The following is an 18,292-nucleotide window of genomic DNA, read 5'->3' as shown; positions in this document are numbered from 1 at the left end:
CCCTCAGCCTTTATCAAGATACTGGTGTGGTATTTATAGTAATCATTACAGTAAAGACCCCCCCCAGTCCGACACTGAAAGACTCTGATCTTTGGTTGGCTAATGGTTGCAGGTAATGATATACAGCAGACAGCAAGAGAATATTAAAATATAATTAGTGTATAATGTATAATGCATTTGTTTGCTGATGTGTGAGCACACGGCCCAGTCTGTTAGGCTTTTTAGGTTGCATACTATATTCTCTAGGGAGTTACTGTTGTAAATCTTCTGCAAGAGTCAATGCTCTCACGCAAGAGGAGGGAAACGTATTGCATGCAGAGGAAGGTTTCTTGTACTCTGCACTGAGAGATATGTATAGGCTGTGAAATCAGTAGAAGACTGTCCACTCAAGGTGCAAGATGCATTTACATACAGTATATCCTTGATAAAGGTCCTGTGTGGGACCAAAGGTTGCACAGTGACATCTACTGAATAGAACAATATATCAGCAGTGCTGGTCCATGTTAAACTATTTCTAATACTTTTACTGTACATTATTTCTGATACCAGTCAGTGTGAATACTATAGCATAATAGGTACAATGAAAAACCTATCCTGATTCTGAAGTCATCCTTGTACCAAGTGCTTGCTGAATAATACAGCTTTTCCAAGTTCTATTCATAGCATTATTGTACTATTTGAATAATTATTTATGGTGCAACTACTTACATGCTCCAATTTTTGTGAAAGTTGCAATACTATAAGGTTTCTGTGCAGGGGCTAAAGTGCAAGTTGTGGATGCAAGTCTACATGTATTTTACTTGCACTGCAGCATTTTCCCTCAGTGTAATTACAGCAGTATGGGAAGTTTCACCACTGCAATTGTTCCCAATGCATCAAATGAATGGAATTGGGTGTGTACTGGTAGCAATAAAACACCATTAGCATGTGATTCTTTAAGTGAAACGTCATTTTATCTGATCAAGTTTTTAGGGTGTCTATTAATTCAACATACTGTGGAATCCTGAAAGTACCACCACGGTCAGGGTTCCACAACATCAACATGCAATTAAGAAGAGGCAGGTCAGATGAAATTGTGCTCAGTGTAACTATACAGAATTCAAAGGAGCTTGTTTCAAAGTTTCGCTAGGCAGAAAGGAATGCTAGCGAAAATTCGATATAAAATGCTCGCCTAGCCGAGTAAACGCTAGCATAGTGGTAAAGAATTTGCACCTGGTGAAGTGGCGCGGAGTCTGAATTTGCCCCAATCTGATGATGATTGGCTTTTTACATATAAGTTCGACTTTTGCTCTACTGTGCCTGTCCAGACCAGAATGAAGAGAATAAGAAAGGTGCCAGCCAATGGCAATGACAGGCTTCAGTCTGTGCATACATTCCATGGTAAACAAGATTTTCCTGACCTCCAGGGGGTTCTGATTTTGGCATTTGAGCCTTTTTTCATATCATCCTAATTCAGCCCACCATTGTGGCAGCCGATTTTGGTAAAGATCAGCTTCTGTGGCAGGAAACATATTTTAAATGTCTGTTATTATAACATTCCATAGGATGTTCCAGAAAAACAGCTCTACATATAATAAATATATGTCAATGAGAATAAAGATAATTATATTCTAATTCTAGAATGTGTCATTTCTTCAGAGACAAACTATGATTTTGATTTTAGCCATGACGTGTATACAAAGTTATATAAAAGCACAAGCCTAGCTCAGTGTGTATTAGTTTAGGGGTTCCTTACAATTAACAGTAAAAACTGGTACATTTATTAAGGTACAGCACCCACAGAAGTTGGGAATAATCCAATGTTTTTTTTATCTCTTTTGAGCCAAAAAGGCAATCCGCTTTCTAATTTTCCTACAATGATTGCACCAAGTTACAAACATATCACAGAACAAGGTTATAGATTTTCAAAGTGAACATCTATAAAAATCTGGCGGGCAAAGTGTTCCATACAAATTTTTGTTTAGGCCTTTTTAACCACTTCCCCAACCACATGCACTGAAGGAGCAACCAAGTTTTATTTGATTAAAAAAAGAAAATAAATATATTAGCATGTTATATTTTGTGGCTGTCATCACATTGTTGTTGCTGTCAACAAAAAAACAGCTCCCCTAATAGAATAGAATCATGTGAAGGATTATCCAAAAAACAGGGACATTCTTGAGCCAATGCCTGCTGATAGAAACTTTGTGCAGGGACACTTTTCCCCAGGGACCAAGTTTTTAAAATAGTGGCTGCGCCCCAGATACAGGGACTGATGGGAATTCTATTACAGTCTATTAAATAGCTCTTCCCTATAAATGTGTTGACCACAGATGGGCTGATTCTCTTGCATTTCAAAGATGGACTGAGCTGGACTGATCATGTGGCACATATGCAAAAGAACAAACAAGGGAAAGTTGTGTTCACCACTAATTTTTAAAAACCATTAGGTGGGGGTGCAATGAGGCTGTGACCACAAAATACATATAGATAAATACAATAATCCTCTGCACTCAACCCATTAAAAATATATTTAAGACATTGAGACATTTTGTGCATACGGCTACTAAAAATGCCTTACCCTTTAAACAAAACAGGGATTGTTTGTCCATATATTGCAATATATTTAAGCTGGCCAACTACGTCAAAGTCATCCCATATCTGGCCAGTCCTACACTCAAATTGCATCTGATTCATTAAGAATTCTATTGCTTCATTATACATTTAACACAGGGCATTTTAAGTAGCTGTATGCACAAAATGTCTCAATGTCTTAAATATATTGTGATTGGGTTGAGTGCAGAGGACTTCTTGTATTTGTACATATGCAAAAGAACCATACTGGGCAGGAGAAACCAAATATGATCTAATGAAAATATTAACTAGGATAACAAAAAGGATACACAATTGGAGGATTAGACTTGATAAACAGTTAACAAGGTGATAGACAGCCAGCAATTATTTGGTATCCCAAACCTTAAGAGAAAGAAGGGGAATTCAGTAATAATTTGTCCAGTATACTTTAAAATGCTACCTGCTAATACATGTTTATAAATAAACATATTGGGCACTTATAAACATATTATGCATAATAACAAGTCGGTGCAAAAACATATTTTGCTAAGTTGTAGAATGAGGACTGAATTACAAAACAAATGAAGGTTATACACACTTTACTTTAATAAAACAGAGCAACGCTAGTTATACCTGATAATTCTGAAGAGAAAATCAAGATCAAGTACAGTCATTTAAATCTTTTATACCCTTAAACTTTCCTGCAGAATTGTGCATATTAAAGAGAATTATCTGTGCTGGCATAGATTTATCATCTCTCTCTCTGTCCCTGTTAAGAAGAACACCTTTTCCGTTTTCAATCTCACTATGCCTTTCTTCATCTGCATAATATTTGCTGTCATAATGTTACTACTTGTTTAATATGAAAATCAAATAAAACACTTTCAAAATAAAATAAGAAGAACACCTTGCAGTTGCACCTGGGACACCAGGCCACACCAAGACTTGAATCTTAGGTTAATATAAGACAACAGGAGAACACTGGAAGTTAATAAGGAAAATTAAAGTCAACCAGGCTGAGATAATGGCAACATATGCAACATTGAAACCACATAACAGTTCTAAAATAGATTCTTAGCAGTTAAGGGGTTAAAAAAGCTAAATAAACATATGCATTCACTTCTTCATATTTCCATTAGACAAATGACAAAAAAGACAGTGAAGGGATATGGGTCCTTTAGTGCTGCTTAAAGCATTAAATAAATTCACGTTCTGTTGTTTTATTACAACCTTCATTCAATCTAACATTGCAGATTTACTCACAACAGGAAATGCTTTACAACCTCCATAAAAACTGTCAGGCTATCTCTAATTATGAAGTCATAACGGTATTATAAATTGCAATTCCATAATGTTACTCCTTACAGTCAGAAGTCCTGAAATTATACCATTAGTGAGTGTCTCAGGTTTAGAAAGGTTAAATTTATTACACCACATCTGGTGAATGCACCTCACTGGTAGTGCATCTGCTGAGCTCAGACCAAGAAAAGAAAGGAGGCACTTAGGGGGCAGACACTAGAGGGTTTACAACCCCTCAAACATTTCTCATCATTAGGCTCCTTTGCTCCTAAGTGACACTAACCCTTTTACCAATTAAACATATCAATCTCATTACGAACCGATCCTTTGACCAATAAAACATGTCACTTATGTCATTACATCAGTTGGGTGTAGACTCCATTAAACCAACAGGCAGATCACAGGAGTAAAGTGTTATGCAAATTTATTTCATTTAATGTCATTAATGCCTGAAGGGATCTGTATTTATGACACCTAAATGTCTGCATCTTAGTCCAAATGACCCAAGTCTATATAGCAGCTGGGGCAGTAGATCATCCCCTGACTTCAGCTGTAGTAGATTAACCCTTTCTTATTAGGAAGAACTGAATCTACTCTACATACTTTATACTGAGGTGAAGTAATAAATTGTTTTCTTTGTACACTAGGATCATCATGAAATAAACCATGGAATAAGCTTTTCTAATTTTCTAATTGGAATTAGTCTACCTATACTTAGTGAGGATGAAAAAAAGCATCCATTACGACTGACTCAAATATAAAACCTTTATAGTCTAACTAACAAGTATTGCAATAAATAAATAAAGGTATAATGATATTTTATTGAGGGGACTGCTTCAATTTTGTGTAACATGTTTATCAAATATATACCGCTGCATGGCAGTTTATACACCGTTCAGTACAGCACTATGCATATGGATTAAGTGGGGGCTATTTCGATCACTAGGTCTATCCTAAACATTATTCTACCTGATCACTAAATCAATAGGCATGTATTTGATTATCAATACCACAAAAGCCTGTAGAGTTTATGTTAAATGGAAAGAAATGACCAGGCATCCCACCCCTCCAGAGGTTTAAATGATCAATTCTGGTTATTAAGCATCACGTATTATTCAATGCCAAATGCAGTGATGTTTTACATAAAATTTGCTTTATAGGTCTGTTTAAGTTAGGTTCTTATATAAACATATGAAAATCTGACATTAAGGAGGGGTCAGTGGAGGGGGGCAGAAGGAGGGGCACCAGCTCCCTCCATCAAGATGACATGCAAGAGAGAATAAGACAGGACTCGTTTAGACGTCTGGCTGGAATTAGAGCGTCCGTTCTGGGTGAACCTGCACTTTTGTCCTACTCCTCGTTATACACGACATAACGCCATGCCAGATTTTGCTGGAATTTGGAAAATGAAGAGCAGTGAGAATTTTGATGAACTTCTGAAAGCTTTAGGTAAGTCTTATAAATTGTGCCATTCTCATTTTTTTAACATCACTGTGCTATCAATTAATGCTAAAATGTGCAAGTGAATATTTCTATGTACATTTAATATTTTAGAGCTGTTAATTTCCCTTTTTATAATACAGACATATATTGCAGAACATGTCTTGTATTTTTATTTCATTAAACTTTTTATAACACATAGGGAGTGTGGGAATGTACCGGAACTGTTTGCATATTAAGCTATGTATGAGGTGCAAGGTAGGTGCATACTGAGCAACTTTTGCACTCAATATAAAGGATTACTATTAAATGTAAAATAGACAGATTTTAACTTCGAATGTTAAGCTAAAAGGCCGCCAATATGACAGATGAAAGAGTCTACATATAAAGACTGGAATAAGTTGGAGCATGTGTGAATGAGGGACTATTATCATAAATCACAGCAGATTTAAGCAGTTGTAGAGAGGTTTATTGAGCAACCCCTTTCACTGAATCAGTATCTCAATTTTTAATTACACTAGGCAGTCCAGCTTGTACAGTATATGCCAAAAATGCAGAGTCCTAGAAACCCCAAGACCACAATTGGCTATTCATTTAAAGTCTTTAATACAATTACAAGGAATTATTACAAAGCTAAACAACCCTGAACATCTGCAGCCACTGAAGTGAATTCTTAAATCTGAAATCCAAGGTTTCTTTGTTGCTTGATTTTGTCTGCAACATAACTACCCTGAGGTTAACCCGTTAACTACTTATATAACATGGTTGCAATAATAACAGAATTCACAGAATGTCTTCTTAAAGTCAGTAATACAAAGGCATTGTACACTCAACATTGTTTGGTCTTATAACCTATGGCAGATATTGGTAACTAAATCTTGATGCTTTGTTAGGTAATTGAATCACCTCTTACCTATACTGTAGCAAAATGTTGTGTGGGTTTTTACATCAGATTTCTTCCATACAACAGATCTAACCATAAGCTCAGGCATTACCATGCAGTGTTGTTGGGTTTACTCACACACAACCTTGATGAGAAATTGAAAAACGTTATTTTTCGCTCTAATTAGTTTTTCTCTCTAATGCCATTTCATATAATTAAAATAAACTGCAATAAAAATAGAAATCATCTAATGATAAAATCCATGCAAAATTTATGAAAAAAACATCTAGCATAAACCGCAGGGAGACAACCAGAAAAGTACAGTACAGTATTTGTAGGTCAGAACAGATCTGATAGAGAAGATGGATCAACCCATTTAGAGAAGCAGGAAGCCAAGCGTGAAACATTTCTAGATATTAATGAGAAGACAAGGCAGAAAGATATAAGTAGAGGCAGGAGTGTTACCATTTACAACAGATGCTCTTTCTAAGAACTGATGAAAGTAGGACAAAGTGATAATATACTTATATGCTTTTTATATTTTATTGTTTTATCATCGAATAATATTTAGTTGAGGATACCTTTGGATAATATGCAAGGTGGTTCTATGTACAAGTTGTTACAGAAGGCAAATTATATTCCACTATAACATAGCCTCCATAACAGTAAGGATGTGGCAGAAAGAAAGTGATATCACAGTATGGAATGTTTTTCAACTTCATTTATTGAAGTTTTCCCTAATCTAATGAATGATAGAAAAATGTAATATTACATTGCTCATTATTGCAAAGCAAGGGTTAGTGATAACACCTGCTGTGGATTTTCGATAAATATTTTGACGCAGAAAAAGTTTTGCCATCGCAAAATTTTATTACATACACGAAGCATGTTCACAAAAACATTGTCTATAAATACTGATGTACTAGTTATTTTTTGTCCAAACAGGTGTCAATGCTATGCTTAGGAAAGTGGCTGTAGCAGCAGCTTCTAAGCCCCATGTTGAAATCCGTCAAAATGGGGACCAGTTCTATATCAAGACATCCACCACTGTGAGGACCACAGAGATCAATTTCACAGTGGGAGATGAATTCTATGAGGAAACTGTGGATGGCAGGAAATGTAAGGTAATATTCTTTCTGTGATAACCTTTATACAGAATAGTAGCCCTAGTTTATTTTTACAGGATCAGAGAGTGCAGTCACTATCCTATCTGAAACATTCATATTAGAATGGTAGTTCAGCAGAAACAAATTTATAATCAATAAATTATGAAAAGATTTTGTTTATTAGGGATGGATAGAGTCAAATAACAGTGTGTTGGTTTGAGATATCAAAAAAACACCAACAGGACAGACTTGTTCACTTCTTCTCAGTTCTTGGTTTAGGATTATGGCATGCTTTGTGTCATTTGTCTTAATCAATGAGTGATGATCACTGTGATTACAGCACAATCAATATCTCTCCAAGATGTAGATTTGAAGAGATTAACTCTTCTGTTCAAGGCACAGTAACCCTTATACATACCTTCCCTAATACATGTCTACAGCCCTAATATATTACTTATAATGCATGTACATACAAAGAAAATGTGCCACAATTGGTATGTGTTTCGTGTACTAATGCATACAAAAGCTTAAAATAAGGATGGATGCTATCAGCATACAAATAATATGAATATATTTTGCTCAAATCAAGATTTGCCTTAAAATGAGTCACATTGCTTTTTTAAATGTGAATGTTGGCATTTACATTCTAGATAGCATATTGGTTTCTAATGCATTTATTCTACATGTATAAACATGAAATCAGTGCTTGACATTACTAGAAATGTCTTGAACAATTGTTGGTTGCAATCATATTATTCATATAACAAATACAATGTGAGCATAAACCATGTAAGTGCCGATGAATTTTCATACAAATTTGATTTGATGAGAAAAGATCCTATTCCACTTCTCCTAATCTCCTATTGCAATCCCAGATTGTCCCATTCCAGATGTAATTCAATGAGAAAAACTTCTTACTGCAATGAGCAATTTTTTCATTTATTGTAGTCACAGGCAAGGCATTAATAATAATGCTAGTTCATTCAGTACCATTTTGGTAAAGTATTGACATTTTTACAGGTATAATCTCCGAGCACCAATGGTTATCACCGGGAATGGTGTGGCACAAAACCCTAGTATGTTCTATATTTGGAGAAGTGCTTTCTTCAGTTCTCATTGCAGGTGAACCTGATATCACAGAAGATACATTTCACGGGAGTCCCCTTTTTCCATGTTTAGATAATTTCAAATTCACCAGGGAATACTGCATGCAACTGCAGATAGCACCTTGTCCCTGTAATTCAGATAATTTCTAAAAGTATGGGTATCTCTGCAACTACAGACGAGATGAGCTGCAGTAGAACTAACTAACTAACTAACTAGCACCAATCATTTTTAAAGCAACTTTGATGGGGATTTTTACCATTGCTCCACAATATAAGGGACCAATGCAATAATGAAATATACAGTTTGCCACAGTTACTAGGTGCTAATATACAATAGTGCAGTTACTTTAGAAACCAGCATTTGCATTGTGTCTGTTACAGTTTAGAATTATGGGAAAGTCTAACTGGTAGCTGTTACACCTGTTAGTAAATGCCAATTACAGTAGATTCATTATAGCACTGCCAGTGCATAAACGGAACACAAGCATTAATGGAAAACAGTAGTGCCTGCCTGTTGATGCAACACATCGGTGAGTGCATTAGCTGAAGGTAGAAAGTGTGTCAGTCCATTAGTATAACAAATGATACACAAGTGGGTTATGACTCAATGTATATTGCTATGGCTGTCAGCTTGAACGTGAATTGGTTACATGATTATAGCAGAGACATTACACATTCTGCTGTGTGCCATTTATTAATCCTGACAGTGCACCACATGACCCCCTGATTTATATGGCAGTCTCTTGTCTGGCTTTCATCCAGACCAAATGACACAAAGGAACTGGATTCATTTGTGCAAGCTGAAAATTTGCAAGACAGGACATCTGTCAAGCCCAAAACTGCCATGGGACAGTCGCCTAGAACCCTATTATAATTCACATAGTATAATTACTGTGGAAGTCATAAACCCTCTCGGATGTTCATATAAAATGTTCTCAGATCAGTCACTATAAGGTATTGAAATGCTAGGGGGAGAAAACTGCTCACATTCAATTAACACATGACTGCCACTGACAGAGAAAACACTGAAAAAGCTCCAATCCTTTCAAAACCCATTAAGGCAGCAAATAAGACATAAAGATGGACTCTTTTAGAACATCTTACATATATGTACCTGAATAAAACTCTGTAAAGCACAACACCTATATGTGCTCCCAGTGGCCTGCCCTTTCCCTTGTAATAGAAAATGACCATGCCCAGATACAGCTGCTTATCAGTTTTGAGCCTACAGGGAAAAAAGGAGCTAGATGGATGGCATTATAAAAAATGTCATATGAAACTTACTTAAAGGTAGTATCATATAGATGAATTATTTTGCCAATAACTGACCCTGACTAAAGTACAGGGTCAGTTCTCCAGTTGCCTGTTCACAGAGAGAGAGAAAAGTGCATTGTAGCATCCTTGCTTGCTCATACAGAATTCAGAAAGAGCTAGTAATTGCCACACTGAGATGATCTCACATACAGTAAGTACAGAGATTGTACCCAAGCTGACTTGTGACTTTAATGTAAAAAGCACTGATTGCCATTACAAAATGGGACACAAAAGGGTACATTTTAGTAGTCTTTATATTAGTCTTTATTATATTAGTCTTTATATTATTATCAGTGGTATAACTAGATAATACTGGGCCCCACAGCAAATTAATTTTAGGGCCTCCTATAACTCCTGGGCCCCCTGCAGCCGCAAGGTCTGTAGTTACGCCCCTGATTGTTATTTATATATATATATATATATATATATATATTGTAAGACAATAGTATGGCTTGTCATGAGCAAAAATAAATGCACTATATAGAGGAGCGACTTTACGCCAGAAATCCAATCTGCAGGGACCCAGCTAATTCACTAGAAGGCACAGCCGACAATTCGCTAGAGAACGGGAATGTCGCTAGCGTTCATTTGCACTCTATCGCCAGGCGATTTTTCGCTCAGGCAAATGGTCGTTGATCCGCAAATTCGGTAAAGTGCGGATTTTACTGAATGTTACCTCTTTCGCCAGAGTTGACTTTGCCACCTCAGACCAGGCAAACTGCTAGAATGAAGCTAGATCTTCCTCAATCCAATATCCTGTCTGCCTAAAATGCATTAAAGTTTAAAAAACGCTGGTGACTTTTCCTTTTTTTAAACGGGATTGCCTGCAAAAGTCTTAACAAACTTTTTTGGCTCAATATTTTTCCCCAGACATTTGAGAACATATGGAACATATGTAGCATTCATTTTACAGTGGGCTCATATGTAGGGCATAATATTAACTCTTTTGTCTTTATTAAGGTTTCTTTTAATAATCCCTTTTGCAATAAAAAGTGGTAAATTCAAACATTTGCACCATCTCTAATAAAGACATCCATACAACTTTAATGTACCCTCACTATTCAAATTTACCTAAGCATAAGATTACTAGCGAATTTTTGCTAGGCACAAATGAACGCTATTGCATCTTCTCTTTGAAATATTCGCACTGCCGAAGTAATGCTAGCGAAAAGTCGCCATCGTTCGGCGCCCAGGATTAGAGAATTAATGTAGTGGCAGCGAATTTGCTCCTGGCGAAGTGGTGCGAGGTGTATGAAGCAGTCGCTGGCGACAATTCGCCCTTGAATCTGCCCCTAAGAATGGAGTGTTATGGAACTAAATTTGTGAATTCAAGTGATGAGACATTTTTATGTAAGATGAGGGAAAATGAGCATAAGACATAAGAAAGGATATAGCTGATCTGCACACTATCCACTTCTAACCATTGCTTACACCTACTTTGAAAACTGCAATTCCTTTTCTGATTCACAGAGCTTTCCTGTTTGGGACAAAGAAAATAAGATTTATTGTAAGCAGACTCTCCTGGATGGAGCAGGACCAAGGACATATTGGACTCGTGAACTTGTGGGAGATGAGCTGATACTGGTGAGCAAAGGACAAAATAATATTTGTCATACATTTATCAGCTATATTTTTATATATATAACACTGTGTTCAGTTTTCTGTATGTGTGATTGTATCTTTATGAAAAACAATATAAAGTAATTATGTTATTAGCCCATATAATGAGAAAGTATCAGATAGCTTTAGTTCTGCAGTGTTTTTTTAAACTGTTATATTTGTAGGGTAGTTACATAGTTAAATTGGGTTGAAAAAAGACAAAAAGTCCATCAAGTTCAACCCCTCCAAATGAAAACCCAGCATCCATCCATACACACACCCCTCCCTACTTTTAATTAAATTCTATATACCCATACCTATACTAACTATATAATAGTTATATTATATTGTATGTTTATGAGTTAAAGAAAGTTTTTTTTATATACTTCAATTGCATGAAAGCATGCATCTCTTAACATACTGAAGAATGGAGTTGTACTGCATTTCACCCTAGGAGTATTACCCACTTCATACTGGAATTTGTAAGTTAACCTGACCAACTTTTAACAAGTTCATATCAATCTTAAGCAAACACTGGATAGCTTGCCTGGCAAGTGAATAGCATTGCAGAGATAGTAAAATAAATGATACAAGCTATTATTATAATTATGGGTCATATTTTGTTTAGATGTGTAAAATGTTTTACATCAAAACAAAAAAGTGATATAAATGGTATAAAATCAATGGTGTAAACAGATCAACTCTTATACTTATGTCTAAATTGAATGGACAAATGAACGAGGAATTTTTCAGTTGTTCAGTACTTTCAAAAAGCTCGGATTCAGCAGAATCCGGCATCACATCATGTGCATCCCTAATTTAAATTAATGAGACTACTACAGATCAGGAAGAATTCTCATGAAAGTAGTGTAAAAGCAGTGGCACTCTATATTGTTTTATTTTTTTTTTGCAGTGTTTTTCAAGCTAAAACTTTTTATTCAAGAATATTGCACTAGTTTACATACAAACATTAAAGCTTTACAAAACTCTGTAAATACACTGAATTTAACATTGTGTATTTGTCGGGTGTTTTTTTATAGCAGTTATTTTAACATTTGTATAAATATGACCCTTAGAGGTTGATTTATTAAAAATTATTGAGGGTTTCAGATATAACAATGTATTAGTAAAAAAACGTACCCGGCTATCAGGAAAACGTTTGAGGCAGCCTGTACAGATTTCAAAAATGGGGAATATGCAACTGCTGTAAATCCTTATGGATTTCCTAGTTCAATATTTGTTTCATTTATGTTTCAGTGTATATTTTAATATGTGTGTGTGTGTGTATTTATTTAACATTTAACCATGTCTGTATAGGCATGCCACGGTCTTGGGCGCTTGCTTTGCTTTGCTTGTACAGAGATATATATGTAACAAGGTAGCAGCTCTCCCATTTCACAAAGATAAAATCATGTTTTTTTACATATGCCAATTCCAGCAACGTTTCAGGCCTTCCTGGTACTTTATCAGCTTGAAAAAGGACCAGGAAGGTCCAAACATTGCTGGAATTGGCATATGTAATCAGGGTTGCCATCACAAATCAAGGGGCCCCATACAACAAAATCATCTGGACCCCCCATCCTAAAAGTTATTAAAAAACCGCACAAAATTGGCCAGGGTTAAAAAAAAAAAAAAAAAAAAGCACAGATAGTAAGATTCAGAAATGTTTATATCGTGCTAAGTAGTCAGGGAGCTGCAGAATCGGGTAGGGTGGGTGGAGCTGTAGTGCCTGCATATTCCTCCTCAGCTTCTATACTATTGGTTTTCTAGACCTAACTGCATGCTATTAAAAAATAGGGTTTTCTTACATATTATTCATGAATATTGTGAATGTTCTATGAAGACATGTATTAATATGTGGGTTTATTGTACTTACTAAACATTTACTCAGCCAGGGTTACCCTTTTATGAAATAAAGGGCACAATGTTAGCATAGGTGCAGTAACCCACAACAACCAATAGGTAGTAAGTGCTGCCTGGTTATTGGCTGCTATAGGTGACTATTACCTATTATAACATAAGCCCATGTATGTGGTACATGGTTTAGATTAGTCTCTTTGTAGAAATTGTTGTTATAGCTAAATTAAAACATGCAGTTGCAGAGGAGTGCTCAGGAAGTGTTTATGGAAGTGGTATCATGAAATCACTGTGTGCCAAGCCTGTATTTGCACCTTGATCTAATGCCTGTCTCGCACCTTTGGCTAATGATGCTTCTTGTTGCTATTTACTTATAGCATGACCAAACACTAAGGTCATTGTGAACATCACATTCACACAAGAATGTCTTTGTTCACTGACCAAATACTCATTAATATTATCCCTATACAAAGAGGGTGTTGTTCTTTGCTCATTAAAATCTTGGCCTAAATGGCTTTTCTTTCTGAAATTGCCTTAATTATTTTTTTCACCCTGACTGTAAAAATCAATGTCTAATCATCAGTTTGTCCTCAAATGTGCTTTGATCTGCATAAAAAAAATGAACACAGAAAATTGGGCGCAACCAGGAACTCTACAATATAACACACAAGTGAGAACACGAGTTGTACTTTCCAGTCCCAAGACAAGTTGCACAGAATCATTTCAGCTTTAAGTAACAAAAAGGAAAGCACAGAATCCCAGTGTCTGGCCAAACTGAATCCAAACCCTTATAGTCAAATAAACAAGAAAATGGCTACATTGTTTATAGTGCGGTTCTTTAAAACCCTTTCTTTCCCTAATTTGTATATATGCAAATTGGATTCACCAAATCCTTTGTGAAAGATTTACAATATAGGAGAATCCCAAAAAAAGTCGATTCAGTGAATCCCTAGGTAACAAGCTATTTGAAATTTAACGTCTTGCAAAAGTGTTCTGTGAATTAATATGTTTCGTCAGATTTCAAATTGTAAACCAAAACATGCAGATCGGGGAAGGCGTTCAAAGTCAATTACATTTTCCCAGATATTTCCTTCTGTGTTCTTCCAGGACTGTACCTGTTTAGGAAGTGTGACACATAGGGGGATATTTATCAAAGAGTGAAGTTAGAGATCACCACAGTCCTCTAGAGTGAAATTCCGCCACTCTCCATTCATTTGTATGGATGAATGGCACTGGATAAAGATAAAGGGGCAAACTCCCTAACCGGCGAAAATTTGCCAGCAACGGCTTAGCAGCCATTGCAACACTTCACCAGGCATAAATTTGCTAGAACAACGCCAATTCCCTAAAGTGCAAAGTTGCGTACAGGGCCTGAACACTGGCGAATTTTCGATAGCGTTACTTCGGCAATCAAAGCGAAGATGTGCTAGCGTTGCCTAATTTGCATACAGCGGGAAATGATAAAGTTACATGGCTGCATATATTGCAGCAAATACATTACATTACACATGTCCAGGGAACCTTAATAAATAAAATACAGTTGTTATAATGCCCTACACATGAGCCCAGTGTATAGTTTATGTTCCATATGTCAGAAAATGGAGGGGGGAACACGGTTACCCAAAAACATTTTTACGGACCTTTGCAGGCTATCACTCAGAAAAAAGGAAAAGACGCCAGCGTTTTTTGGGACTTAGAATTTTTCCCAATAAAAACTGAAGAAGTCTTATGCACTCCATTGCACTTTGCCTGGTCTGAGCTGGCGAAGGCAAGTCTGGCGAATGAGGTAACGTTTAGTTAAATCCGCATCTTAGTGAATTTGCAGAGTTACGTCCGTTCGCCAGAGTGAAAATTTGCCTGGCGATAGAGTGGGAAGCAATGCTATCGTCAATTTCCTTCACAAGCGAAGTGATGCCTGCGCCCGTTAGGAAATCGGCGAAGTTCTGAAATGACGTCACACTGGTGAATTTTCGCTAGCGTTAGTCACTTCACACTTTAGGGAATCTGCCCCAAAGCCTTGAGTAAGATCAGCTTAATTTAAGATATTGAAACTGTAAATCAGTAAGAAAGAGACTTAAGGAATGTGACTTGGTTAGTCAGTTACAGTTACATTATTGGAACAGGAAACATTTGCTCAATTTATTAACCCACTGCCAGATTTGCTATTTGTCAGACAACTAGAGAACATATGCATTGGAACGCGTCCCCGCATATAATTATCAAATAATACATAGAGAAAAATTTAATAATTTCAAAAATAGAATTATTGGAGTCTATGAGAGGTGTCTTTGTGAATAACAGGTTTATGGACAAGGCATCACTTACCTGCATCTATAATATTTAGCTCTACATTTTATTGTTGTAAAAGTGGGCCCTTATTGTCTACTTCTCTGGAGCCCAGTTAGACACTGAGAAGGAAACTTAAAAATAGACTACACTCATTGCACTTATTATTAAAGCCCCAGTGTTCTCAAGCTGATAAATGAGCATCACACAAAACAGTGTAGTGGTTTGCCAGGAGTCATCCTTGTGCCTAGTATTGAGCATGCTAAAGATATGCATTCGTCTATCAAAAGTCTACTCTGCTGTGCTAAGATAAAGCAGAAATGTACAGAGCTGCCTGAAATGGTAAAAAACAAGATATTTCACATTTGTGAAGTTCTAACATCTATCTAGCAATCTATTTGTCAAATTTAACCTGTCTCCCTTTAAATGTTACATTATTTTTCAAATGAAGGTTAAGGTTGCAGTGATGAAATTGCTTGTACCTTTGTGTATTGCAGACATTTGGAGCCGATGACGTGGTCTGTACACGGATATATGTGAGGGCATAATGTATGATCTCTTCTTCTCGAAATGATCTCTACAGTTGCGTGACCTGGATTCCCAAAACCATCAGCAATGGTGTCTGTCAGTGACATAGGGATCATCTTCCTGCCACACCAGTCACCTGTTGCATTTTTTAAGACAAAAAGTTTTCATTCTTCTGCAAAATCAGACTGTGTTCTTAAAAATGTCTGTTTTAATTTAAAAAAATGAATTTCAGAGTTGTGAAACAACAATTTAATGAAAAGTTCTGATTCCTGTAACATGAATGTTGCATTCTAAAATGGTGCTTAGTATTTTTATACACAATGCGTATGCCATTAGTCAAGGCAAAAAGAAAGGCCATAAATAATTGTACACCTAAAATATATTTTAATTTTCTTTAAATTGTTTTTTTTCCTAGTTTCTAAAGGACCTGCAAGTTTGTTTGCACAGAGACCAAAAATCATAAAGGTTGTCATGTAAAATCCATGCTTTCCCATCCTGTCTGCTGTACAATGTCTTAAGCCTACATTTTGTTACCTTTGAATATGCTCAGTTTTAGAATTAATTATATTAATCAGTATACATTTTTATAATCTTACTAACATCATCTTCTCTGAATCTGCTGTCCTAATTAATATTTGCATTGTGCACCACATAAGTGCCTTTTTAAAAGGGTTGCACAAATCTGGCAAAGGATATATTTTTGCCTCTAAAAATATAGCTAGATGTGTACTGTACATCAGAATGCTTAGTCTTAGTTTATTATTATAACCCTTCACTAATATAGCATTGGCATACTTTGAAACAATTTAAGGGGCAGATTTACTAAGGGTCGAATTTCGAAGTTAAAAAAACTTCGAAATTCGACCCTCTAATTGAAATCCCTCGACTTTGAATATCAAAGTCAAGGGATTTTTACGGTATTCGAACGATCGAATAGAAATCGAATGATTCGAATGATTTTTAGCGATCGATCAAAGGATTTTTATTCAACCAAAAAAAACTTAGAAAAAGAACGATTTTTTACTTCGAATCATTTGAATCGAAGTCAAATGGTCGAATATAGCCTATTTGATGGTCGAAGTACCCAAAAATCAACTTCGAAATTCAAACTTTTTGAAATTCGAACCATCACTCGAGCTTAGTAAATCTGCCCCTGACTGTCCCAGCAGAGCTTACAATTTCCTATTTGGTTTTGCACTTGCTTAAATTAAAATACATTTTCATTTATCTCTGCCCTTTAACAGAAATGTGATATGGCATATTTTAATTTGTAGGTGTGCATACCTGCCAATATACCCAACTTAAAATGTAAGGCATTTTGGCATCAGCATCAAACCACATGACCCCCACCCTTATCTGTCTTAACTGCCTCCTATTGTCCATGGAAAAGGGGACGTTTACAGGTCTTTGTAATCTCCTAGAATAAAAGAAAAAAATTATTGATCAATATTAATTGAAAGTACATTCCAACTTAAAATAGGCCATTATATAGAGATTATTAAAACTGGAGTTGTCATCAAGCATTGTCATCAGTATTATATTGTGTTGTATGACTGCTATTAAATGTAAAAGAACAGTTCAGTGTAAAATAAAAACTGGGTAAATAGATAGGTTGTACAAAATAAAAAATGTCTCTAATATAGTTAGTTAGCTTAAAATGTAACATATAAAGGCTGGAGTGAGCAGATATCTAACATAACAGAACATAACACTACTTCCTGCTTTTCATCTCTCTGACTCTGAGTCAGTTACTGACTTTAAGGGGGCCCACATGGGGCATAACTGTTCAGTGAGTTTGCTATTGATCCTTGGCATGCAGCTCAGATTCAAAACAGTTATGACTCATGTGGCCCCTCCTCAAGTCACTGATTGGTTACTGCCCAGTAACCAATCAGTGAAAACCAAGAAAGTTGCAAAGCAGGAAGTAGTGTTCTGGCTATTATGTTATACATCTGCTCACTCCAGCCTTTATACATTACATTACTGAACAATTCCTTTACAGGCCAAAGACAACAAATGTATTTCTTAAATTGATATAGCAATTAATTCTGTGTGAAAGTAGTCTACTTGAAGCTGATTTCCATTAGTGTGTTTACCAGTTCTTGTTATGTTACCAGAACACCATTGGGTCTCCTGCTTAGCAATAGGGCTCATTTAAGAACACAAGTGCAAGTACAGTTGTGCTAAAAATGGATGCAATTGTTCCGTGTATTGACGCTATTCACCCTCCTCGTAATTCTGCCAAATGACACTGCACCTGACCAGCCTGTCTGATGAATTACATGTAATTGTGCTAAGTATGTGCTAAATAGCATATTAGC

General features: G+C 36.1%; 1 protein-coding gene across 1 annotated transcript; it reads left to right on the top strand.

Moving 5' to 3' along the window:
* The first annotated feature begins 5,220 nt into the window (after positions 1-5,220).
* Positions 5,221-16,847, top strand: LOC108710284 (cellular retinoic acid-binding protein 1). The gene is made up of 4 exons (XM_041586653.1): positions 5,221-5,301; positions 7,121-7,299; positions 11,172-11,285; positions 15,941-16,847. Exons 1-4 carry the CDS (start codon positions 5,232-5,234, stop codon positions 15,989-15,991), a joined length of 414 nt encoding a protein of 137 aa, XP_041442587.1. The 5' UTR covers positions 5,221-5,231; the 3' UTR covers positions 15,992-16,847.
* Positions 16,848-18,292: the final 1,445 nt, after the last annotated feature.

This window comes from Xenopus laevis, chromosome 3L, assembly GCF_017654675.1.
Source record: "Xenopus laevis strain J_2021 chromosome 3L, Xenopus_laevis_v10.1, whole genome shotgun sequence".
NCBI lineage: Eukaryota > Metazoa > Chordata > Amphibia > Anura > Pipidae > Xenopus > Xenopus laevis.
Note: the sequence above shows the minus strand (reverse complement) of the source record. Positions and strands in the feature narration are given on the sequence as shown.